Source organism: Plutella xylostella, chromosome 11 (assembly GCF_932276165.1).
Source record: "Plutella xylostella chromosome 11, ilPluXylo3.1, whole genome shotgun sequence".
NCBI classification, from domain to species: Eukaryota; Metazoa; Arthropoda; class Insecta; order Lepidoptera; family Plutellidae; genus Plutella; species Plutella xylostella.
Window position 1 is genome coordinate 3,921,634 of NC_063991.1, and position 26,309 is coordinate 3,947,942.

General features: G+C 36.4%; 2 protein-coding genes across 6 annotated transcripts in view; one reads left to right on the forward strand and one right to left on the reverse strand.

Moving 5' to 3' along the window:
- Positions 1 to 26,309, forward strand: part of LOC119693291 (zinc finger protein 1 homolog) — a 538,991-nt gene that overhangs the window by 397,347 nt on the left and 115,335 nt on the right. The gene's annotated exons all lie outside the window — the stretch shown is intronic.
- LOC119693295 (zinc finger protein 62 homolog) overlaps positions 9,153 to 26,309 on the reverse strand; it is a 61,757-nt gene continuing 44,600 nt past the window's right edge. Inside the window, exons 2-4 of one of the 2 annotated variants that reach the window (XM_048624002.1) lie at positions 17,826 to 17,847; positions 12,381 to 12,532; positions 9,153 to 10,884 (exon numbers count right to left, since the gene is read on the reverse strand). In XM_048624002.1, the coding sequence (XP_048479959.1) occupies positions 9,545 to 10,884; positions 12,381 to 12,510 (1,470 nt within the window). In that variant the 5' untranslated portion in view covers positions 12,511 to 12,532; positions 17,826 to 17,847 and the 3' untranslated portion in view covers positions 9,153 to 9,544. Of the gene's footprint in view, positions 10,885 to 12,380; positions 12,533 to 17,825; positions 18,107 to 26,309 lie in introns of those variants that run through there. The other variant, XM_048624001.1, reaches the window with a different exon arrangement.

The following is a 26,309-nucleotide window of genomic DNA, read 5'->3' on the forward strand; positions in this document are numbered from 1 at the left end:
GTTGCCAGTGATGACTTACGGAGCCGAGACGTGGTGCTTCACCAAAGGGCTTATCCACAAGCTCAGAGTTGCTCAGCGTGCTATGGAAAGGGCTATGTTAGGCGTGTCCCTGCGAGATAGGATTCGTAATGAAGAAATCCGCAGGAGAACTAAAGCTACCGACATAGCCAAAAGGATTAGCACGCTGAAGTGGCAATGGGCTGGCCACGTAGCCCGCAGAGCCGACGACTGCTGGAGTAGAAAGGTTCTGGAGTGGAGACCCCGTGTCGGCAAACGGCGTGTCGGTCGCCCCCCAACCCGTTGGTCTGATGATCTGCGGAAGGTAGCGGGAAGCCGCTGGATGCAGATGGCGGGTGACCGTTTGGGGTGGCGATCGTTAGGAGAGGCCTATGTCCAACAGTGGACTACAGAAGGCTGAGAGAGAATTATATATAAAGTCGTACCCGTGCCGATATTTATACAGGTTGTTGCAAAAAGGGTTTAATACTATGCCGAAACCTACGTGTGCAGCATGTTATTGATGTTATTTCTAAGCCAGGAAATGAAATCAGAATGTAAAAAAATCGCGAAAATATTATCAGAGTTTAATAGTTCAGGGTGTTGTATTAAACTCTGCCCCCGTGTAATAAAAAAAGTATAGTTAGCCGAAAGGGCGTTACTCAGGCGTCACTCTGAAAAACTTTTATCCTACGTAATTTTTTATATTCATGAAAAAAACGCTTCTTCATATAATTTTTTTTTGGTCACGTGACCTTTTAGTTAGACGACCTGTTTTTTTTTGGTGTTTCAAAAGCAGAACAGTAGTTTGCAGAACTCTGCATATACAGGGTGTCACAAAAGGTTACGTAGCTGGCAAAGGGATATGGGGAGGTCACCAGAAAAATAATAACATGTAAGTACCCCCGCAAGGGAGTACATTAGTACAAGGCGAGAGTGTGTATTTTTTTTTAAGTACTTATGTGTATTTGGGATATGATAGAAATAATATTTTTGTTTCTTAAAAACCAAAAAATTTACACCTTGCTGCGCTCTTTTGCTCACTGTAAGTACACCTACAAATATTGCTGTATTAAAAAAAACGGTTTTGTTATAACGATTATAAAAAAAAAGTTATTTTCATGTCAAGGAGTCATTTACCTAATTACGATTTCACTCAACAGCAGGTGAACTGAAAAAATAAGTTCTAGTTCTATCATCACTTTAGATCGCAAACATTGTAACTCCACTTTTCTCGGCGAAAAGTACTCTTTGGTGTCAATAGAAACGTTTTTTGAATTCACATGTTTTCCTCTTTATTCGAAAAAAAAAACTGTATTCCGCATTTTACCATTTGTTTTCCTCTAAACCCCAAACCGTGATTTTTAAACAAGAAAACTTAGTAATTATACCCTTTATTCTCATATACAACGTGCGATGTAGGCGAACGTGAACGAAAACTATGCAATAAGCCTTTGTTTTTATTACTACTTTAGTAAATTACAATAACATACTCAACAATGTTAATTTTTTTTTGCAATGTTATGTTGTTAAATTAAGATCTAATATTTTATTAACATGAAGTTACTTTCAACTTTTTTTTGCATCTATGCGTCGAATCACAGCATGACGGCTGCTGCAGCTTCCTGCTGTCCTGTCCTCCAACCAATCCCACCAGTACTGCAGGTTGCGTCGAATACGAGCCATTCTCTTCGACTTGACAAGACAGGTGCTCCCGGAAGGATCATAGATCGCACGGAACCCGTACCGTATAGAGGCAACGGACTCCTTTGCAACAGCCCCCCAGATTTGGAAGTAGCCCATGCACTGCATGGCGAGCACAGCTGCAGCAATTTTTTCGTAATGAATCATTGGGATGTCATCCCCGAAGGAGGCTCTCAGCCTACCTCACGACCTGTGTGACATTAGAAAAATGCACTGTGCTAACGCCGTTTGCGAGCTTGATTTGCAGGACCGCGTTGTATGCCAAGTTCCACAGCAGAGGGGTCCAAGACCTACCGCTGTGGAACTCCGCAACTGAACTTCTTCAGTGAAAACAAACCCTCTCTTTTCGCATCCTTAATGTACTTGTTAGACACGTATGACCTCTGTCAATTTTCTGCAGATAAGAAGACAAGTGATGGTATACAAGAGCCGCCCTAAAGGTTCGCCCTCTAGGGGATAGAGTTGAACGCGGTTACTATTTTTAAGCAAACAGCCAGCGCAACAACTCGCCCGTGGTTCTTATCCTGCTCCGACAGTGAACGAACGCAAAGTATTGTACCCACTATTCGAATCCGCATTTTGGATGCCAAACTGACTGTCCGAAAGGTCGAAACCGTACCACCACAGAGGTATGACTCGTTCGAAGAGCTTATCAGGCTCTTACAGCAATCAGATGTGTCGGTACACTGAAAGATAATCTACAGGCCTGCTTTATTTATTTAGGAGCACTAATGGCCTCCTTTCAGTCATTGAGTCACTGGCACTCAGGCTGCGGTTGAACAGGAAGATAGACTGTCTAAACAAATCATTTTTAGGCTAGTTAAAAAAAACTTTAGGTGGGTAGTATGCCAACTAGAACTACAAATAAAACAGTATTTTTGTCTCCTCTAAAATTTGGTCACGAGGAGTTACGATGATTACGATCTAAGGTGACGCTGACGATATTTTATACAAGGTATTGAAAAAAGGGTATAAAGCTTAGCCAAAAGTGGATTTAGGTGCCATTCTGATCCACTTTTCTTCTACAATTTTGAAAATTCACGTAACAAAACCTTTTACATAGAAACTTATTCGATCACGTGACTTTTTACTATAGAGACCGAATTTATTTTTCGAGAATTTCCAAAACTTGGAGAACAAAAGTTGTTCAGAATAACCCCTGAGTCAAACCCTTTCGGCACAGTATACCCTTTTTGCAACATCCTGTATAGGTAATATCAGGTTTATAAAAGACCTGGGCCTGTAGAGTGAGACTCGGCATGGGGAGTCATAATTTATAGATCTTTTAGGTTGCAGTGGCGAATGGGCACTGGTAGCCCTGCCCTTTTCTATAACTATAACTATAGGTAATTTTATGGCAATTTAAAAATGGTATAACATTTATCTATTTGAAAAAATCATTAAAAATATACATTACCTATCACCCTAATTTAAAAAAAAAATTCAGCCCTTACTTTAAACTTATAACACCCCTCTATTTCCTTCAGGGGTTAAAAAACCTGTGTATTTAATATTTTCTTATGAGTTTTTTTTTAAAAACTAGGCTCTTACATAGTTGTACATAATATTATGCGGTATTTTATTCCACTTGTAACGCATAAAATTCATAGCTACAGTAAACATTTCATTTTTTTCATGGCGAGATACAGTCGCACTTAACCGCTTTTTTGCAAAGCTTGTTAAATAGATTTAAAAAATTATGTAAATTTTAGATCTTCAATTTTTAAAAATACTTACTTATTTTTAACAACCTGTAGTGTACAGACTACCACATCTTAAAATATATATATTTTTAATTAACTACGGTTTTTGGTTTCAAATAAAACTAATTATGAACTTACTTTTCAACACCCTGTATATTGTGTAGCTTACCTACCATACACAACCGTTAAAATAAAATAAATTACCCCTCAGAATATAAACAGGCTCGCGCTTTGGCATACTGCATTGACCGTATAGTTCTTATTCGGAGAATCTAATAAGTGTCATTATGTGCAATGTTTACCTTTATCTATGCATCTGTAACTCTATATAAAAAAATGTAAACAAATAGAAAAGGCGAAATGTTTTCAAAGAATTTTCGGCTTTTCTGCATCTAAAATGATTAGAAAATTAACTTTCCATAGCAAATGCATATGTATTATAATACTTGTAGTCATAATTTGTTGATTTAATCAGTTTTTGTGAAATATTTGATAAAAAATAAAATGGCGTGGGTATCGCTCCTAACAGGCCACCACCAGGGCGACGACTGAAGAAATCTGAAATCTGTCACGGTGTCATCATTTTTAAACCTCCTCTTCCGCTGGATCACTGTCACGGTACAGACGTGTCGAAATTTGCGTAAATTTTAATTAAAAATACCCTAAAACTATTTAAATAATTAAATAAATATCTTAAATAACACAAAGTTTCCGTATTCAACAAGTGCATAAAAAACCTAGTCAACAAGTTACCAAAACATCCCTGAGGAGACCTACGGGAATAATTTGATATACGCTGACCACCAGGACCGCATATAAACACCAGAGGTGACGACAAATGTGCGCCATCTAGCGACGAACGCGGTGAGTCAATTTCTAACTGCACCGACACTACCAGGAACGCATAGAATCAAGACGTCACCTCAACCATTGTGCTGACCGCTATAATACCTCCCGTATATTGGACTGACCTGTAACTTGTCTAACTGGTGTAGGCGTTAGAGTGTAAGACTCAACACTGAGGCCGTGGGTTCGAGACCAACCACTGTCAAGTTGGCTTTTTGTGTTTTATAACATCATATAAGATTCAAAAATGCCTCTTCAAAGGTCCCCTACCAATTTAACTAACTCCGAAAACGACCTACGCACTGCAGCACTCCCAAACTTGCAATCCCAAGAGAGTTGCTCAAGCCCGAATATATCCACCCGCAACAAAAAGAGGCGTCTCTCGGATGATGACTCGGAGGATATGTTAGTCTCATTTAAAGATGACATTAAGAAAATGTTGAGTGATATGCTTAGCCAACAAAATACTAGATTAAATGCTCTTGAAAAACATATGATAGACACAATAGAAAAAAACAATCAGGAGATGGGTAATACCCTGAACTTTATGTCCGAACAGATAACGGCAATACAGTCACAAATCACCAGTTTGGAACAGGAGAAAAAATCGACATCCCTAGAGATAAGCATTTTATCAGATAAAATTGATAACATGGAACGCAACTTAAGGAAAACATGTCTAGAGATACGCTATATCCCACGAAAACAAAAGGAGACCAAGAGTGACTTGTTCGAGATGATCCAAAATCTTTTAAAGCAACTGAAACTGGAAAATCTTAACCCACAAGTAAGAGATGTCTACAGACTGCCAAAAAAGAACGACAAAAACAATGCAACAACTGTCATTTTTGAGATGTCTTCTACCCTGGCACGATCAACAATTATAGAGCACATCAAAAAGTTCAATCGCCAACACTCTACTGAGCAACTTAGCACTACTCATCTAGGCATTGATACAGCTAGACTGCCTATATTTGTATCTGAACATTTAACGCCTAAAAATACGAGAATACATTTTCTAGCACGAGATTTTGCAAGGACAGAGAATTACAAGTTCTGCTGGGTGTCAAACGGCAATATCTTTCTCCGGAAAGATGAACACTCACCTCACATTTTAGTAAAAAATGAAGATGTCCTAAAATCAATCAAGGATAAGCGCCAAAATGAATGACTAGACTTAAGTTTAAAAACGAATCTACTCTTTTATTATGAAAGCTGTCTCGAGATTATTTTGTTTTTTATTAATTACTACTTAACTGCATGTATTGTTTTGAACGAAATGTCTAGTATAGTAAATATTGTCTCCTTTATACACCTAAACAAAGTGCTTACAACTCTGAGGCTGAACACAGCAAAATGTACTGATCATAATAGTTACCTACACCAAAGTAAAATCACACGCTCACTCTCAAGAATAAATTCACATAACTATACTAACAACCTGGAATATCTCAAATACTTGCTACTTATCTTTTCATACTGCATCACATATTTTTCTATGGTCGTTTCATTCACATATTACAAATTGGTACATCCACAAGTTACATTTTAAATTATAAAACAATAAAAATTCGATAGTTTGAATGCAATATCTACGGATATTGATAATATAACGGTTTCTTCAGCTTTCACGTGTTCAACGCTAGACTGTTGCAAACTAAAACCTTCATCGGGTAGAAATCTGTCTTGCTTAACCCAAAATATTAGAAGCATAGGTAGAAATTTCCCCGGTCTATTGGTGCTCCTTCAACAAATAGGATTTGAATTAGACATATTAGTCTTAACAGAATGCTGGCTGTCTTGTTGCCCAAATATACCGTCCCTAGACAACTATGATTACTATAAAACATCAAATAATGCAAACCAAAATGAAGGTGTGGTAGTTTACATAAAAAACAATATTAAAGTAATAGTCGAAGAGCCACAGTTTGATGAAGGAAACTGTATTGTTCTTAAAATTGATAATATTGCTGTCGTATGTATCTACCGTTCACCTTCCTACAAGAACTTGGATATATTTCTAAAATCTTTAGATAAGGTCCTGTCATCAATTTCATCAGCAAATGAAATAATAATGTTAGGCGATATAAACATCGACATACATACATGTAGCAGCTCTGCAAACTCAGGCTCAAATAGTTATCTGAATCTAATGGCATCGCATGGGCTGCTGCCTACACATACATATGTCACAAGAGACGAAAGTGGATCATGTCTTGATCACACCTTTTTGAAATCCAAATCGTCTGCCGTCACCCTTGTACCGCAAACCACCCTGACAGATCATAAGGCAGTTCTGATATTTCTACCTGATGCTAAATCAAAAAGAGAACAACCCATAAGCCATAAAACTATAATAAATTACTGCGGCATTACATCAGATCTTGAACAGGTTAGTTTGGAACCTCTATACGACTCAACAGATCCAAATATATGTATTTCCTTTTTAACACAAGCGGTGCAAACTATTATCCAGAATAACACTAAGACAATTAAAGTACCATGCCGCAAAAGGGTAATTAAGCCATGGATCACACCTGGCATATTAAAGTGTATTAGAAACCGTGACAAACTACACTTAAATACTAAAAAACCTAACAACGAAATTGCACTCATAACATACAGAAGATACCGAAATTATTGTAATAAGCTCATTAAAAATATTAAAATACAGTATGAAAAATCATTGTTAGAAAAAGCAGGAAATAATAATAAAAAAATTTGGGATACAATAAAATCAATTACCTCTACGTCTAAACAAAAAAATTGCAATCAGGACCTACTAACAAATTCATCTTCTGCTGAGCACACTCTAAACAATATAAATGATTATTATTGCAAGGTTGGGAAGACACTAGCCGAAAAAATTAGAAACAAAAAAATTACCTCTAATAGTCCTAGTACCTCTAAGATCACAAATGCAAACTCTTTTGGGCTAATTATGGTTGATGTAAAAGAACTAGACGCTACAATAATGTCCTTAAAATCAATATGCTCTGTGGGGGTGGATGAAATATCTAATAAAATACTAAAACAAAATAAACACTTTTTTATCCCTCCACTGACATATATATTTAACTTATGCATTGACAAGGGCATCTTCCCATCGCTATTGAAGAAATCCGTGGTCATACCTATTCACAAAAATGGCGATAAAACTTGTGTCGAGAACTATAGACCCATCTCTATCCTTCCCGCAATATCTAAACTTCTTGAAAAAATCTTAAACTGGCGATTAGTAAACTACCTAGAAAAAAACTCGATCCTATCACCAAACCAGTTTGCCTTTCGGTCAGGAAGGTCAACTGATGATGCTGTGCAGGACCTTACCAACTTTGTGTCAAATAGCTTAGATGAAGGAAGCAAGTGCCTATCAATATTCCTCGACCTTGCTAAGGCTTTTGATACCATATCGGTCCCGCTACTCATTAAAAAATTGGACAACATTAAGGTAACTTTGTTAAGAATTTAATTACCTACACATACATATAAGATTCCATGAAAATGGGCCCTCTGATTTCGAGGGTTTTTTCATAATAAGTCAAAAAACGGCAAAAGACATGGTGTGTTTGCAATTTTTTTTAACATACTTATTATAATCCTGCACCAATTTATAAGCAACTAACATGTTCAGTATACCCTCTGCTACAAAATATATTTTTATCAATGTGATAGAAGCCACCGTTTTTCCAATCTAATCAAGTATATCAAGCCGACTTTAGCATTTTAGCTTTAGGGATCCCCTTAAAAGCAAAATATTTCAAAAACCAACGATTTTTTCAATACTTTTTTGATTGTTTTGCATTGGTGACACCTTAGTCAACTAATCCTAATCATTAATTGCGTAATATTTAACTTAATTTAGACACAGTGCTCAAATATAGATGAAACATTAAGAAAAGATAGGCGGCAGTGGCGGACGTCAGTGGAGACCCTCTGCACCTCTGGGGATAGGACTACAACAATATAATATGACGTATCTATTTGTGTAAATATATCAGCGGTCCGATATTGCAGGCTCTGCCTAGGTTGGGTTCGGATGGCCGTGTGTGCGATGTCCCCACATATCAATATATTATCTATTCCACTACTACCTACCTACTGTTCATTTCTTGTATACATACCTACTTGTGTTACATGGTGTCAATAAATAATTTTGATTTTTTTGATTTTGATTATTATAATAAAGTACTGCAATAAATCACATTTTACCAAAACAATTCTGTTATTTACTTTGTTCTACTGTAGTTACATTATTTCATGTTGTAGGGTATCAATATTAACAGGATGTTGCAAAAAGGGTACACTAAGCCGAAACCAGCATGTGCAGCATGGCATATCTAAGCCCGAATCTGAAATCAGAATTTCAAAATTCGCAAAAAAGTATGAATTTTGACTTCGGATTCGGGCTTAGATATAACATATAGATATAGACGCGCAGCGATGACGCAGTCTCATCGGTCGTAACGGACGTGCATCTTTTATTACGCAAGTAGATGCTTATTGATTGTTGAGGTACCTACCTCTACAAACGATTAGTCGAGGTACTCATAAGACACTTTAAAAAATACTGTACAATATCATTTTTATTTACATATAAGAGTAATGACAAATCAAGCTTTGAATGAGTAGCTAGTAGCCGCCGCAGACGCCGTGTCCCGGTCGTCGGTGCACACATGGCGGCGTACAGTTGACGGCGAGCTGCGAGCGCAAGCGCTGAGCTGGACAGAAGCCAGGACAGTTGCTGAGGACAGGACGGCGCGGCGCACTCTTGCGAAGGCCCTCTGTACCACCGCGGCACTAGCACAGCAACAGGTACCACAAACATGAAAACAACAAACATCAGTAAGTATTGTACCATAATAATATTTATTAAAAATATAGAACGAAATAGTTGTTTTAATCTACCAATTTAAATACCTTTTATACTGTTCGGAGGCTTCCAATTGAGCCGGGATTTCAGGCATCTCGGTGTACAACAGGACGCTGTCCTTGAGCAGCCGGGTCACTCAGTAGTGAGTCACACGTGACGGCTACAGACGGCGCCGCTAGAAAGCGACCGTCCGCGCCGATGTCAGAATTGCAACTGAGGTGGTCAGTGTAGGTGGAGTCGCTTGTATGTGGGTGTAGGAGAGCGTGTCGACAACGCGGCCTGTGCGTCGCCGGCGCTGCCTGCAGTGAGGGGACAGGCGGAGGCCGAGCCCTCGCCCGCAGCGCGCCCCACTGACACTCACTGACATCCCGCTGTTTCACGCCGTGTCATGTACTATGTTCCCTCATGTTTCCCGGATCTCTCATTTTTTCCGACTCATCAGAATCATATGGCTGTGCAGAAATAATTTGTGCCTCTTAAGAGTATTTATATGGTTAAATGATTTCGTGCAAATGTCACACTGGAATGGCTTTTCGCCAGTGTGAATTACCTTATGGTTTTTCCATGAGCCCCGATGCCTAAATGTTTTCTTGCAAATGTCACACTGGAACGGCTTTTCTCCCGTGTGGATCAATTCGTGCTCTTTCAAAGTACTAAAATGCCGAAACGATTTTTTGCAATTACCGCACTTGTATGGCTTTTCGCCAGTGTGAACTAACCTGTGGCTCTTCAAATGATTTATTTGTTTAAATGATTTCGTACAAATTTCACACTGGAATGGCATTTCGCCACTGTGAACTAACTTGTGGCTCTTCAAATTACTTCTTCGGTAAAATGTTTTCGTGCAATTGTCACACTGGAATAGCTTTTCCCCAGTGTGGATCAATTCGTGGTTTTTTAAAGTACTACTGTGCCTAAACGATTTTTTGCAATTACCGCACATGTATGGCTTTTCTCCAGTGTGAAGTAACTTGTGTGACTTTAAATTTGTTATTTGGTTAAATGTTTTCTTGCAAATGTCACACTCGAATGGCTTGTCGTCATTGTGAATTAACATATGCTGTATCAATATCCTTTTCGTAGTGAATATCTTCTTGCAGGTGTCACACACAAATTCCTTCACATGAGAGTAAATTATTTGTTTACGTGTCACAAGAGAATCCGAGGCTTTAGGTGAGTGAGTGGACTCGGTATGTGTGTTTGTGTAATGTTCACTATACGCTTCAGTGTTGGAGAACAACACTGCACACTGAGCACAGTAACAGTTATGGTTCAATAGAGTTGTATAACAGTTTGTTAGAATAATTTTCGCTCTCAAACATTTTTCCATTTCATAATCCTGTTTAGTTATCCTCATGCTTCTATTTTCATCAGTGTATATTGACACTGCCAAATCTTGATCATTGTTTGTTTTGTTGTTAACAACATTATTACAGTCACCTGGTGCATCAACTTCTCGTTCTTCATCAGACTCATCTACATGTATCTTGCCGAGTATAATTCTGTTTCTGTAAAATGTCAATTCATTTGGTACATTCTCTGATTCCTTCTTGATTTCAGTTTCAACTTCATGAAATTCTGTGAAACTGTTGCCCTTGACAGTTATTGTGTCATCCATGTCAGTACACAGGTGGTCAGGTTTCACATCCAGGTCTTGAGTGGAGCACTCGGTAGGATGATCCCCACTGTAGACCGTTAAATTGTGTAGTTGATTTTTGTTTTCATTTCTCTTTGATACTTGCGGCGACGTTGTCAATGTTTCTGAAAGGTACAATAAAGTTTAATTGGGATAGCTATAAATGTGCTTAGGGTGTGACTTGAATGAAGGTAAAATAAACATTCTACTTTATAGTGGTATTGAATAACGCTAGAATCGGTCTGTGGTTTGTCACTGCTGTGAAAATGTTAGCCAAGTTAGTGTTAGTTTCATTCAATTTGTTGACAGGAATTATGTCAGCCACTGGATTAGAAGTACAGTCAGCTGCATAAGTACAGTGCCACAAACTTATCTGTTCCGGTGACAGCTCACATAAATGTTTAATATTTCTTAATTCTATAAGATTTTTAGTTTGCTCGTATGGTTAATTCGCTCTTGCGGTGTTAATAAACCCATCTAATCTTTTACAATATACAATTCATTAGTAAGTAATGAGATATGGATCAATTTAGTTCGCTCTCACCAGAACAGATAAGTTTGTCGCTCTGTAGCTATATACTTTTGAACCTTGTGAAACTCACTAACTGCCTATTCATTCATTCAAACATTGACATTGTTTTTTAGTATAGTTTGACAAGGTATATGAGAGTATAGCTACTTATGTAGCTGACTACATAACAATGACCATATTTCCGCGGCCGTCTCGCTCGGCTCCCTGCTCGCCAAAGCACCAGAAAGTGATGTATTTGTAGATAGAATGAGTTCTATGATGAATGTTTGCAGGAGAATGTAGGACGAAAGTGTGAGTGCTACATGTTAAAATTATTGTAACGATTTTGGTTTTTGTTTACTTACCCCTTATGTTACAATGTAGGGTTCATTTGAAAGTAGTGTTTATGACAAAGTCGATAAATGTTTTGTGTTAAATGAAAAGTATACTCTATTCTAATCTATTCTATTCTTTGTGGGGGTGTAATTACCTGCACCTGGCTCTCTGAGTGGAACCTTTATGCATATCCCCAGGGTCTAAACTGCCTTCCTAAGCTTAGACCATTTCCCACCACGCTGGTCCACTGCGGGTTGGTGGGTTCACATATTATCTAGATGTGCTAAATCTAGATATACAGGTTTCCTCACGATGTTTTCCGTCACCGTAAGACTGTTATACATTGTACTTGAGTTAAAATAACTCATTGGTACATGTTAGCGCCGGGATTCGAACCCACATCTCTTGCGTGAAAAGCGGGCGCTTACCAGACTAAGCTACCCACTCCTATGGTATACTCATCTTCCATCATCATTGATTCATCAATGAATGAATGTCGATGGAAGATGAGCATAGCTTAGAAAACTTTGATCAGGCCAGCATAATATTTCCTCATTTATACAGGGTGTCCAACTGTTCAGTAAGTAGTTAGTACAACAAACTGCGTGGGGTGGTAGCACAGGTCTAGGCCTACCTAAACTAAAGGAATATAAATACAGAAATCACAGTAAATAGCAGTCACATAACATAACCTTGGACTCTCCCTCCCAGGGATTACAGATGCGAGCATATTGTATATATAAATAACCTTAACAGAGCATTCAAACTACAAACCTGGTGCTGCAACTTCACTTATATCAAAATCAATAATTTCTTGTTTGAGAACGGCAAGATCTGGAAACACGCTCCTGACAGTAGGGTTGTTCAACAGATCATGTTCCTCTATGTCCATGCCATCCTCCATCTTATAGTGTGGTTTTGTACAACTAATACAAGAGACATAATTATACTCAAATTTGCATTTATTTTGTACTTACTTCATATACAAATGACATCAAGTTGACTGGAAGCAGAACCAGCCACTCATACAAAAGTGTGAGGATGTAGGATGCTACTGCATATGACAGTAACTACATTGAAAATTCTTTTAGTAGGTAAGTAGGTATCTACATAAGTACCTAGTCCTTATAATACCTATTATTTATTTCAGAAAAAGGTGGAAAATAATGGTAAGTATTTAAAATAATTTCCACCTATAATTTTCACCATAAGGCGCAAGAATGGTTAATAGATCAAATTGAAAAAAATAAATAGACTGTAGACTTTCACTATAAGTACCAGTAGATCTAGAGCTAAAAAGATAAGTACCTACTCATAGTTTTAAAAAAGAGGCCACAAACAAACACTCATATCGACGGTGGAAAGGCAGAATGTTTTATCCGCCACTTTTGGCGAATATGAGTTATATACACCGTTGGAATCGCCTGATTTTTCTCTTTCGAATGGTGCGGGTCTCGTTTCGATCTGAGCACTTTTTTGGCGCTTAAGACATAGGTGATTTTGGAAATCTTAATACTTTCTTCTTGTATTAAGAGCCACTTTTTTAGTCATTTGTATGTTCAAACATACATGATCAATAATAAAGTTATATGAAACATTTTACCCTTACTAAAACAGTAAAACACTGTGACTTAATTCATTTTGAATGAATGTGAATTTGTATCATTAGATACTTAAGCGACCTACCTGATTGCGAAATAAAACATAATGGATATAAAACTAAATGCCTTCTTGTCAAATATAACATTAAAGCACTTAATATATTTTACGTAATTGTAATTTAAGCCTCACTGGCACTTAAACCATTTTACCGGTCAGTCTTACTTGCGGCGTTTGGCGGTTAATACAACTTTACCTAAATCTGTTTAATGGTACAATTGGCACTTAAGCGGTTTTTTGCGATTTGTAGATAATTGATATAAGTGATATAAAACAATTCAAAAGAATCGCAATGAAGCGGTTTATGGTGTTTAAGCTGTTATAATATTATTATATCCAGAAGGATATTGCGTGAAAACGCCAATATATAAATAGGACCGGTTGGAAAGGTGTCGCTTCAGTACCCCGCCAGGACGTTCATTCGGAGAGGACTGGCGTCTATGCGACAGTTGGCGCCGCGTGCGCAGCGTAATTACGTAGGTACAAACTCAGATTCGTTCGCCAGTATAAAACTATAAATATTTTTTATTATATCACCAGATAACTACATTAAATTATAATATCTATTATATTACGGTGCTGAATAATAGTGTTGCTATAATTAATATTTATTGAGTTATTAATAAACATATGCACTTGGATCCTTTCCCCTAAATTGCTGTTTCTATGTAAGTAGGGAATTTTAACGTTTCTCTAAAAGGATCCAACCAAATTTTTTTTTTTATAAAATATTTTTTCTATGACAATATGGTTCTTAATGTAAAATATTTTTAATGTATTAACATTATTACTTTTTATACAAAATAAAAATTATAAATCAAAAACATAAACTTATTCTTAAATAATTAACCTATATCGAAATCTAGTCAGAAACAGGATTTCTTATCTATATAAATCTAACCGAAAATGTGTTCCCAAGCGCAAAACTCTGGAACAACTTAACCGATTTTGATAATTGTTAGGTAATTATACGAAATAGAAGACCACGTTTTAAGTGAGTGACCACGAGTACCACGACCTGTTTGTATCCCATAATTTTCAGAATAAAGTATTTTAACGAAAAGCAAACCTTATAGGAAAAAGTTGGACATGAATTAAATAAGGGCCGTTAAATCATTTATTAAATAAAATACAAAATTTATCAAACGTTAAACATAAAATCCACCCTAGCTTCGTCAAAAAAAAAATACAAAAAAAAATAAATAAAACAAATTAAATTGAATTAAATTAACTTTTACTCTAACTTCACTTCATCATCCTCCATCGCTGAAGAGTGCAATATCTGGTATATTGTATCTATCGTGCTTTTTTGCCTCAGTAGGAAATACATCGTTCCCTGGTACTTTGCCACTCTTCAGCGATCGTATGGTCCGTATCAATTCGTCTTATTTGAGGGTTGGATATTTAAATTTCTGTCAAGATGCAGGATAGTCATATAGTCATCATTAATCATCATCACGACCCATTACGTCCCCACTGCTGGGGCACGGGTCCCCTTCCAATGAAGGAATGGTTTAGGCCTAGTCTACTACGCTGGCCTAGCGCGGGTTGGTGGGCCCCAACACAAGCAATCTTGTGCTGAGAGAGTTGTCGGGTAAGTGGGCAACCCAACTGCCAGATGTTTTCAAGCCGCCCCAAGGCCTCTGACTAGCTTTAGCAACCTGCCGATTTTATTAATCATAATGATTACGATTATGCATCAAGATACAAGATGCTCCTGGTATATTTGCATCTGCATCCAACTCCTCAGGTGGTGGTTAGGATAATTAAAAACTTCGGCAATGTGGCCATACCATCTTGAAAGTCAATCTTCCATAGTAACAAGCAGATATCCTAGGTTTTGTTGCAATGTTCTTCAAGATGCTTTGTATAGATCCTTCATGTTTCCTATGGCAGCCGATGGTTGTGGTCTCATTTCTGGACATAGAGTCACCCCTAGCAGCGTTTGTCCTTTTGTTCACAAAGAAAATACTCGTACGCAAGTGCTTCTTTATAATGGTGGTTCTTTGGAATGCTCGTCTAGTTCGACGTTAATTCTTCCTTGATGGTTGATCATATCCCATGTTTCTTTAGACATACCATTCATTCTTTAAGTGTCCCTTGTGCCTTATTATTTCTTCGCAAATTTTTAACAACACGTCTTTGATGCCCGACCTTTGATCTTTGAATGAGACCTCGTCCAGACTTAGTAGATGGTATTTGTTGTCGATCTGGATGCTAAGTTCTCTTCTAACTTGTGGGTCCTGCAGCTTATTTATACGACACCTTTGGCAGATCTTGTGGCCTGCTCCTAAACTCCCACTATCTTCAAGCAGATTTTTCCATCGACTTAGTGGTGATCACTATTGACATCAGCAACCCTCTTATTCCTAACATCCAGAAGTGTCTCCATTTTCGACTAATCGTCGGTCGATTTGGTTCTCGGTCCGGCTGTCGGGTGAGACCTAACTCACATTGTGATAGCCCTTTGGGGTTACCACCACTAAACATTAGGCATTAACAATCCTAAAGCATCGTCGCTTGCTTATCAAATCTAGCGTATCTTGTATGAATCTCACAGATAGTTTAAAGCGAGCGACGCTGCTTATGAATTGATAATTGCTAATGTGTCTTGCCCACACTAACATAGGTGCCGATACATGGACGCTGACCAAGGAAACTGTGCACCGAATCAGAGTTGCACAGAGAACTATGGAGCGATCCATGTTAAAAGCATTTTGCTTACAGACCGTATTCCCAGCGTGGTAATTCGCCTTTTGGCGAAAGTCTTCGACGTCGGTATGCAGGTCACTGAACTGAAATGGGAGTCAGCAGGACACTTGGCTCGAAGGCAGGACGGAAGGTGGACAAAGGCGGCGACAGAATGGTGGCATAGAGACTGATGAATAAGTAAACCTGATCACTTGGATCTCAATCTCAAAGTGATTTCGCGTTGTACAATATGTTAATAAAGTTTATAATAACATAATGCTTCGAGAAAAGGATGGTACGGCCGTGCCTCTTTGCTCGACTTAGTGGGGGCACTGCCGTGCCCCCAGATATTATGAAATTTTAGTTTTCAATCTAGCTGACCCTTCTTACCTTTTATACCTTCCCTGGGGGTTCCCCTCATCTCGCCTAATCTTTATTGCCCTAAACTAGTTTCGCATAACTCGTAAGGTCTAAACTTTTTTGGTAGAATCATCACTTCGCCAAGACTTATGTGGCATAAGACTCGTTTCGTCTAAAACTCTTTTGGCACAAACTTGGAACACCTAAGTCTCGTTTGCTCAAATTGTTCGTATTGGTATAATCTTGTTTCTCCTAATATTATCTTAGTAAATACTATATTAAATATATTGTAAATGCACAAATTGTGGTATTTTTCTTTTACATCCCAAAAATCACGATATTGAATGATCAAAATATCGAAAGTGAATGACCATTATGATGATTACAAACGCCATTAAACCCCACGGGATCGAAGCCTAAAGATAGGTGCGACGACGAGCAAAGCGAGGAGGAGCGTGTTAGGTGCACATTATCGTCAAAAGCAGAGCGGAGCGTTTCCCACATAGCAGCCACAATACAAGGCACCAGTTTGCGCTATGTAGGGAGACGCTCCATCAAAGTTAAATTCGTTAGAATATTATTACTTTGTATAACCTATGCCATAGATTTATTAGGCTATTCAAGATTTGGCCATACCATTATTAGGCTAAACAAGATTATGCGGAATAACTTTTTACTAAAAGAGATTTATGCCATACGATTTTCGGCGAAACGAGACTTTGACCAAACGTTACTATGCAATATGAGATTAGGCAAATAGATCTTAGGCCAAAAAAGGTAGAACCCTTCCCTGGACTTCCACAAACGTTTCTAGACCAAAATCGGTTCAACCGTTCTCGAGTTCTGAGGTCTAATTATAAGTTCATTTATTCTTTAAGTCATTCATCTTAGATATAAATTGCCTTAGTTTGGCGGTTAATTCATTCTTATGGAATGTTTAAAGTAACATAAATTATTATAAAACATTATGCTGGTGTGATGGTTAAATCTCCTTGGTCTTTAAATTGTTTTTACTTGTATTTTATTAAAATGTTAATGTCGTTTAAGCCAATTTTACCTGACTGAGATTTCAGATGCCTATGTCTTATGTCCCTTATTACAGTAAATAGAATATGTACATTCATTTTATATACAGAATTACATAGAAAAATATTTCAATTTTAAGTATTTTAATTTTCAAAGCCATAGCTAGAATAATTACAGAGATATGATTTTTTTTCGAAAATTTCAAACTTTAAATCGCTCTGGTGAACATTTTAAGTCATGGCGCTTCAAACATTCTGCCTTTCCACCGTCGATATAGCATTTGTTGAGGAAGGCCCTCACCACCTACCACCTGCTAATTAAAGACCTCTGCAGGCTCTCTCACTTCCACTGAGCCTACAGCCACCGACAATTCTACATTCTGCCACATATTCACTCTTGTGTGTAGCATAGATTTAGCAAACAAATGGAGGAAAAGCTAACCTCAACACCAGAAGTATGAAGGTTTTATGAAACTTTTCTTACCCAATGCAGTGCGAAACACTTTATTCAGCAGACTATCGGTGAAATTATCATTTATTAGCTTTAAGGGTGTGAATAGTTAAGAATATTTTAGGTTTTTGACAAAAACACATCCAAATACTGAAACCAGGGGGGGGTCACTGCCTTAATGGTTAATGGCTGAACTTTTAGTAGAAGGTAGCGCCATCTCTTTATATTACTCTTATTACCAAAAAAGATGTAAGATGGCGTTATGAACAAGACCATAGAACAATAACAAGACACATAGATAAGTAGTATTTGAATGTCAAAATTGTCATGATCTATGGCTATTATGAAGAAATTGCGTGTCAGTGTCAGTTCAGTTGTCTTACAATTTCTCGCAAATAACATTTTTGTAATAAAAGCCTATAGTCTATACTCTCGGTATACTTATCGTTATTTATAAATTTTATATACCTACAAATAAAAATAAACATGGTGTGTTAAGAAAAAGCATCTTTATCCGCAAAAAGTGTTTTTATGAAATTCTTGTGACCTGACAGATTCCATATGGATCCAGGTTCCATGTGGTTCCACGGCACTGGCAAAGAGCGATCGACATCTTCATATCCGCTGAAGATTAAAATACTATGTGTACCAAACTGATAAATGTCGTCAAAGATTTGCCTCGCGAGGATAAATGATGCACTATTGGACGAAATGACTTTATCACCACAAGTGACAAGATTTGCTTCTCTTGGGAAACATAAACTAGCAAAACATGAAGTGGTTTTCATGGTGAAAGGAATAAAAAAGGAATACACACACCCACTCGCATATTATTTTACAAGTGACATGAACAAAACTGAACTGAAACATTGTTATATGCGAGGTAATAAAGAATTATATTATAATAATTTGTTTTTTTATTTATTGTTGCATGTAGGTAGGTACATAAATAGATTGAACTTACATTTAGCTAATAAATGTAATAGGGTAAACTACCCTATTGTTGACACCCCTCCATTTATTGACACAGCGCGGAATAATTAAAGAAAACAAGACAACGCTTCGTTCTATTTAGTTATATTTATCTTTGAATGCAGCAGTAATAGTTATTCTGTAATGGTAACACTCGGCAGTCATTTTTACAGCAATGGCTGACCAATAAAACATAGACAATTCGTGCCTCTCCGTTGCTTCTTTAAATTCCGCCATCTTGGATCGCTTTTTGCAAAGGACAGTGGCTACTTTAGGAATAAATTTGCTACTATTTCTTAAAAAAAATGGTTAAATTTGTTATTTGGACTGAAAAGGGAACAAAATTCCTTTTCCATTTCTTACCTCAAAAACCACTTATTTTCGGTTTTAACTTCGAATTTAGGTGGTGTCAATTATAGGTAGCACTTTTGGCATATTTTCCTAATATTGACATATTGGGTCAATAATTGGAAGGAATGTTTTTTGTTTTCATGCTAATATTTTAGCTTTTTCCGGTAGTATATCCTATAATGATCGCGTTGACACGATTTAATCATTTATCCCACACGAATTTCCAATTCATGACACAGTGTCAATACAGTGAAATCCAATTATCGACATAGTGTCAGTAATCTATTTCCCTATTATTGACATGTCTATATATAGGCAAAGTGTCAATAATTACGCTCATAAATAAATATTTTTATGGGAGCTTACCATAAAAGTGGCAGTGAGAAGTGAAGCAGAAAAAAAACTTTTTCTGCTTCACTTCTCACTGCCTTTCTGCAACCTACATGAAGTCGTCTGACTATCAGGTGGCCTGCCAGCTGCTCTACGTCCACCTGTCATCATTTTTCCTGGCCAAAAGTGTCCTGCACACTTCCCACCCAGCTGAATCCACCTCGTAATCTGTTTAAACTGGGATTCTGACCCGGCGGGTAAACAATTATCAAGATAGGTGTTAAGATTCACAAAATTTAATGATATCCAGCTGTATCGTTCGTTTCGATTGGGACACTGGACATTACCTTAGTTTTGAACATGTTTATCTACAGGCCAACCCTCAAGGATGCTACGTGTAGTTCTGCGAGCATAAACTGGAGATATCAGAGGCATATTCATGATTCTTCATCAAAATAAAGATGCGACAAAGCTACACCACACTTTTTCTTTGGCCTTTCTCTTCCAGCAAGTACTTACAAGATCAGCCTCGGTCCTGACGGCCAAAAACCATGCTATGTCACGCTTGCCTGTTCGTTACCTGAAATGAAATGAAATGAAATGAAATGAAATGAAATGAAATGAAATGAAAAGAATTTATTTGCATGATTAAGGGTACATAAAAGTTTTTGAAGTATGATAATAAGCACGAGACCTTAATCTACCTGAAAGGTGAACAAATATTTATGCAGAAGTGACATAGTGAAGTTAAATAATAATATTTGTAACATGCACAATAACAATATACACAATATAGGTTAGTAGAAAATTCAAACAATGTTAAATTTGACTTTGTTTTTTATATTTGTCTTGTAGGCCAAAAACTCTTTAACTGAATAAAAACATTCTTCAGCTAACCATTTATACAGGCGCGAACAGAACAAACCGTAGGGCAATGACACAAAATTCTCTGGGAGACAATTGAATATTGTAATGGCCATATGGTAACAATTTCGCTCAACCTGCACCAATCTAGTTCGTGGAACAGCTAAAGTTTTGTGAGTCATGGTTCTTTTATTAATATTAGTATTCATCTCAAACAGTTCCATATGTTTTTTCACAAATTTTGACATTTCAAAAATATAAATGCAGGGTAAAGTTAAAAGTTTCTGTTTTTGAAATATTGGCTTACACGAATCCATCCACTTTAGACCCCAGACGGCACGTATGCTTTTTTTCTGAGCTATGAATGCTCTATGTGCATCGACAGAATTTCCCCATAGTACTATACCGTATCTTAAAGCTGAACAGACATAACTGTGATACACCAGCATAGCAGCATCCTGAGACGATACCGAACGCAGCTTTTTTAGAGCAATTATAAACCTGTTCACCTTATTACATACCGCATCTATTTGTAACTTCCAATTACATTGCTCATCTAGAATTATGCCAAGAAAATTAGTGTTATTAATTTTATCAATTTTATCATTATTGCATGTTATATTTAATTGTAAATCTGTAGTTTTTGTCGTTTTAAATTGTATTAATTTAGTTTTATTTGTATTTATTTTTAATTTATTTTTGTCAAGCCAATTTGTAATGTCTTTTAATGTTGTGTTGATTTCGGATTCTAAAATGTCAAGAGAATTTTTTATGATTATGGTAGTGTCATCAGCAAAAATTACACATTCATGATTAATAGCCTTTGGTAAGTCATTTATATAAAGTAAAAATAATAGCGGCCCCAGTATACTACCCTGAGGAACACCGCTCTTGTTTATTCTGACAGAGGAATCAAAAGATTCTACAGTACTATTACATGGATTTAGTTTTTTTATGCGTGTAATTTGCTTTCGATTACTCAAGTAACTTTTTAGTAGATCAAGAGCTGGTCCCCGGATACCGTATCTTTCCATCTTGTTGACTAGTATAATATGATCAACAAAATCGAAAGCCTTACTTAGATCTAAGAAGATCGCTGTAGTTGGAACACTCTCATTTAGTCCACACATAACACTTTTTATCAGTTTGAAGCTAGCCAAAGTAGTACACTTATTTTTACGGAAGCCATTTTGTTCTGGTACTAAGATGTCTTGTTTATTAAGAAAGTTATTCATTCTATCATTTATAACTTTTTCAAAGACCTTAGATAGTATAAGTATCAGTGTGACTGGTCTATAATTGTTGGGATTTGTTTTTACTCCTTTTTTGAAGAGAGGAATGACAATAGAAAATTTTAACCTTTCTGGAAAAACACCCTGTTCCATACACAAATTAATGATAAATGATAAAGGCAGCGCTACATGTTCTGCCACCAGTTTTAAAATCTTCGTGTTTATTTTATCATTACCAGCTGAAGGAGTGTTCCGCAACGACATAATAATTTTGTAGATTTCATTTGCATCAGTGGGTTCCATAAATATACTTTCTGTGATATTAACCATTTTTAATTTAGAATTTATATTATTATCATTATTTACACATTGGACTATGTCAATAAAATAATTATTAAAGGAATTTGCTATGTCATTACCGTTGGTTAAAAAAACATTGTTACAATTTATTGATTTTATTTCTTTTCTATGAAATTGATTATTATTACCCGTCATACTTTTTATAATGTTCCAAGTTGCCTTTCCTTTGTTATCTGATTTTTGTATATACTGTCTATTACACTTTTTCTGCTCGGAGTTTATGCATTGCTTTAATATTTTTGAATAATTCTTGAATTTTATTTTTTTTTCTTCAGATTTATTTCTGTAATAATCAAATCTAAGTTGTCTCTTAATTTGACAACATTTTTTAATTTTTTTTGATATCCATCTGGTTTTGTTACTTTTATGATTTTTTTTAATTTTTAATGTTGGAAAGCATAAGTCGTGGAACATCTTCAATATATCATGAAATACATTGAAAGCACTCTCGGCGTCCTCTTCTTCGTAAACTTCAGAGAAGGACAGATTTTGTAAACATTCTTTAAATTTAATTAAATTATCTATACTATAGTCTGTTATGTATTCAAACCAATTTTTTTCTACAAATTTTTGCTTATCATTGCTATTTTTAAATGTTAATACTTGGGCAGTGTTATGATCGGAAAGACCCAAATTTAATATTTGTCCTTTCGCGTCACTAATATTACTGATAATATTATCCAAGCATGCCTTTTGTCTTGTGGGTTCACTTATATGTAATTTAAGTCCGTAATTAAGAAGTAAATCATTGAATCTATCGGTTTGCTTATTTTTAACTAATGTGTCGATGTTAAAATCACCACAAATTATTATTCGTTGATGTTTTATTTCTAGTCTACCTAATAGAATTTCTAGATTTTTGAAGAATATCTCTATATCAGATGTGGGCGTTCTATAAACACAGAAAATGTTTACATTCAGCTGCTTCACTTTAATACCACAAATTTCAAAAACAGACTCCTTTGCTAAGTCTTTGGCAATTTCTAAGTTCTCAAAGTCAAATTTACCATCACACAATATACACACACCTCCACGTTTACTTTTTTTCCTAGAAAAACTAGTTCCCATTACATAATTTCCAATTTGTAGGTTAGACTCTTCACCACTTAAAATAAAAGTTTCACTTAAACATATAAAATGAATTTTTAAATTTGTGTCCACTAGAAGTTCATTTAATACTATTTCAATTTCATCAGATTTTGTTATAGCACTAGCAATATTTTGATGTAAGATTACATTGTTTGAATACTTATAGTTAACGTTGCTAGATTCTCTATCATTATTCACGAAAAAAGTTTACATTTTGCTGTTTTGGTTTGAAATAATAAGGAATCGTTCCTTTCTCCTTGATTTCATTAAGAGGACCTCCAGATGTATTTGATTTTTGAACAGCTGACAGTTTTGGAAAATAGAAAGGAATTGTCCCTTTATTTATAACTGATTTAGCGCTTCCTGTGTCATGATTTTTTACATAAAGAGATTGTAATTCATGTACTTTATTACATCTGTTGGATCTAGTATTATATCCTAAATACTGTCTATTATAATCTAGTTGGTCTATTATATCCGATAATACATTCGCAAGGGAAGTTCTATAATCTCTATTCTTAACATTTAAATGTGTACAGTTGTGAAAATTGTTGCAAATAATATCTGTAGATGAGTTTAATTTATGTTCATTCAAAAAGTCACTTTCAAGAACATTAAGTACAATGACCTCAGATTTTGTGAATTGTTTGATTGTGGCTCCCAGCTCAATCATCGCCTGTGTAGGATTTTTATCGTGTTCACCTACGCTTAGAATTATTTTATCCTTTTCTGTTGGCTTCAACGACGTACATGTGCTCAATATTTCTTGTGTTGTGGCTCCAGGTTTTACAAAAGAGGTAATATTATACCTCCACTCGAGAACTCGATTACTCCAACTTTCTTTCTTCTTGGGTGGCTGGCCTATTGGCATCTCACATTGGATCTCTGATAGATTGATTTCACCAGTTCAGTCCGCATTACGACTTTATATCGGTGGACCTGTTAGCCTAGCTGTGACCACGTTTCTGAACCATATGGCATCAGCAGCAGGACGCACTAGCTGGAACCTTTGAGAAATGCCCAGGAGATCATGAGACGAAGCAGCCTAACTCAGTGGGACTAGTCTGCTAGCATAGCATTAGATGCAGTATATATGGTATGTCAGATAACTAGCTGATGACTTATGGTATGTGACACTTATGGTGTTTCAATATATCACCGTGATATACCAAATAGAGAACCGGACCCATGGTACCCTCCCAAAGGTTTAATTCCTGTTCAAAACGGTTTTTATAACCTAATATCAAGCATGTCAATAATTGGTACAGGAGGTGTCATAAATTGGAAAACGCGTGTCAATAATTGGGAAATAGGGGTTCTTTCAAATTTATAGCTGATAATAAAAAACTAAGACTATAGGGTCATTGTTTTGTCAAAAATATTATAAATGAATATACACCTGAGACCGCTACGGAAAAAATACCGCAATACTAATATTTTATGCGTATTTATGGCCAGTTTCAATAATTGGGTAGTTTACCCTAACTGTTGTGTGGTGTAACTACGTTAAGGCAAATATGTCTTATATCTTTATAGATTGAAGTTAATAGCCGGATCCCCACCAGACGATCCAACGCGATCCAAGAATTCTTACATACTAAACTTCTTGGATCGGGCGATTGGATCGCATTGGATCGTTTGGTGGAGATCCGGCTATTAACTTGTGATAACAATATCTATATATATATATACAGGGTGTCCCAACAGGGCACCCTGTATGTATGTACAATGAGGCTGAGAAATATAAAGAGATGGCGTGGCGCTGTTCAGTATGACGTATAGAGTATGACAAATAACTCCTCGAGATGCCACTCTTTTCAGAATTGTTTATTTTTTCTCTATGACTGAAACACAAGCCACAAGCCAAAGCCAAGCTGTCATATATCATTGACATTTTGTTTGTAAATGAAAGTACTCTGTGGTTTTTGTTTTAATTTCACAGATTAAGTATTTAATTTTTACATCAACACCACCGCCGCCACAGCCGAGGCCTCACATGTTCCTTCTTGAGAGCTCTTACTTGCAGGTATTCTCGAGTAAAAGCAAGATATAAATTATAAGTAAATTTTAAAAAGGAAAGACAAGCAAAGTAGACATCATAGACTAGTTTTGATGACAAACAACAGATGGCGCTGAGAACTCAATACCGGTACAGGACTGTATGAATTAACCGCGGTATCGAAGTTTATCAGCTAACTGAAATATATACCTAGAAATTCCAACGCGAAGTTAAAGATAGAAAACATTGCATGATAGATAATATTCCGCCTCCTTGTACTACAAGTTTTGTTTAGTTTGCTGGTAGTTACTTACCTATAGCAGCGCTGTCATGTAGCATTTCATAGCTTGACAGAGGAGCGACTTCTTATTGAAAGAGAAGTAGGTAGGTATTACGTTCCTTGGACTCACCTCACTCTCTCACTCCATAAAAGTACTTTTATATTTTATGTATATTGATGTACCTAGATCATACCTAATCCTGCATGAAGCCTGCCTTAAGTGGAATGATATTTTTTTTTTTTTTTTTAAAGATTTTATTATCACTCCACAGACTTTATGTCCGTGCCTTTTTGAGAGATCAATATATTGTGAGAGTTTGGTTGTTTTTTGTCTTCATCTTTTAACTACTCACTACTCAATGTGGAAGCTTATAATATATACCTATATTTTATCTTTTATATATATATACCTATATATTATTAATAATTTTTTTTTTTTTTTGCACTCCTGGAGGAAAATCTACACAGACACCTGGGAAGGGGACCCAGGTAGTGTCGGCCTTTAACCGACTAAAAACCCCCAGTTGTGCATTTCTTGTTTTTTTTTTTTTTTTTTTTTTTTCTTTGTTTCACACAGTCACACTTACAATTATAATGGCAACAAACATTTGAAGGGTAGGGCCAGTGTCAGCTGTCTTCAGAGAACTTAACAGACGCCTGTCAGTGGCCACACACTCCTTTTGTCATCGCTGTTGTTTTGCCTGGTGTTAATGTGTGACAGTGTTCTTAAAACTATCTTAATTTTATTGGTTAGTTCTTATACAGATAATATTAATTCATGATATACTATACAATACCTACATATCAAAACTATACAATACATGCTATATACTATACATAACAAAACTATAAAATACATGCAATACGGTTTGGCCGTCAATATAAAATTAAAATCAAAATTCTCCTATTCCGCTCCATTTTGCGTTGCCAAAAGCCTTGATTGCTGGGCAACGACCTCTTTGTCCCGATTTTTTATTGCCATCTTTAGGTTGTACTCGAGGATCCGTTTCTTCGGTGCTGTTATTGCCGTTTTAGCGAGG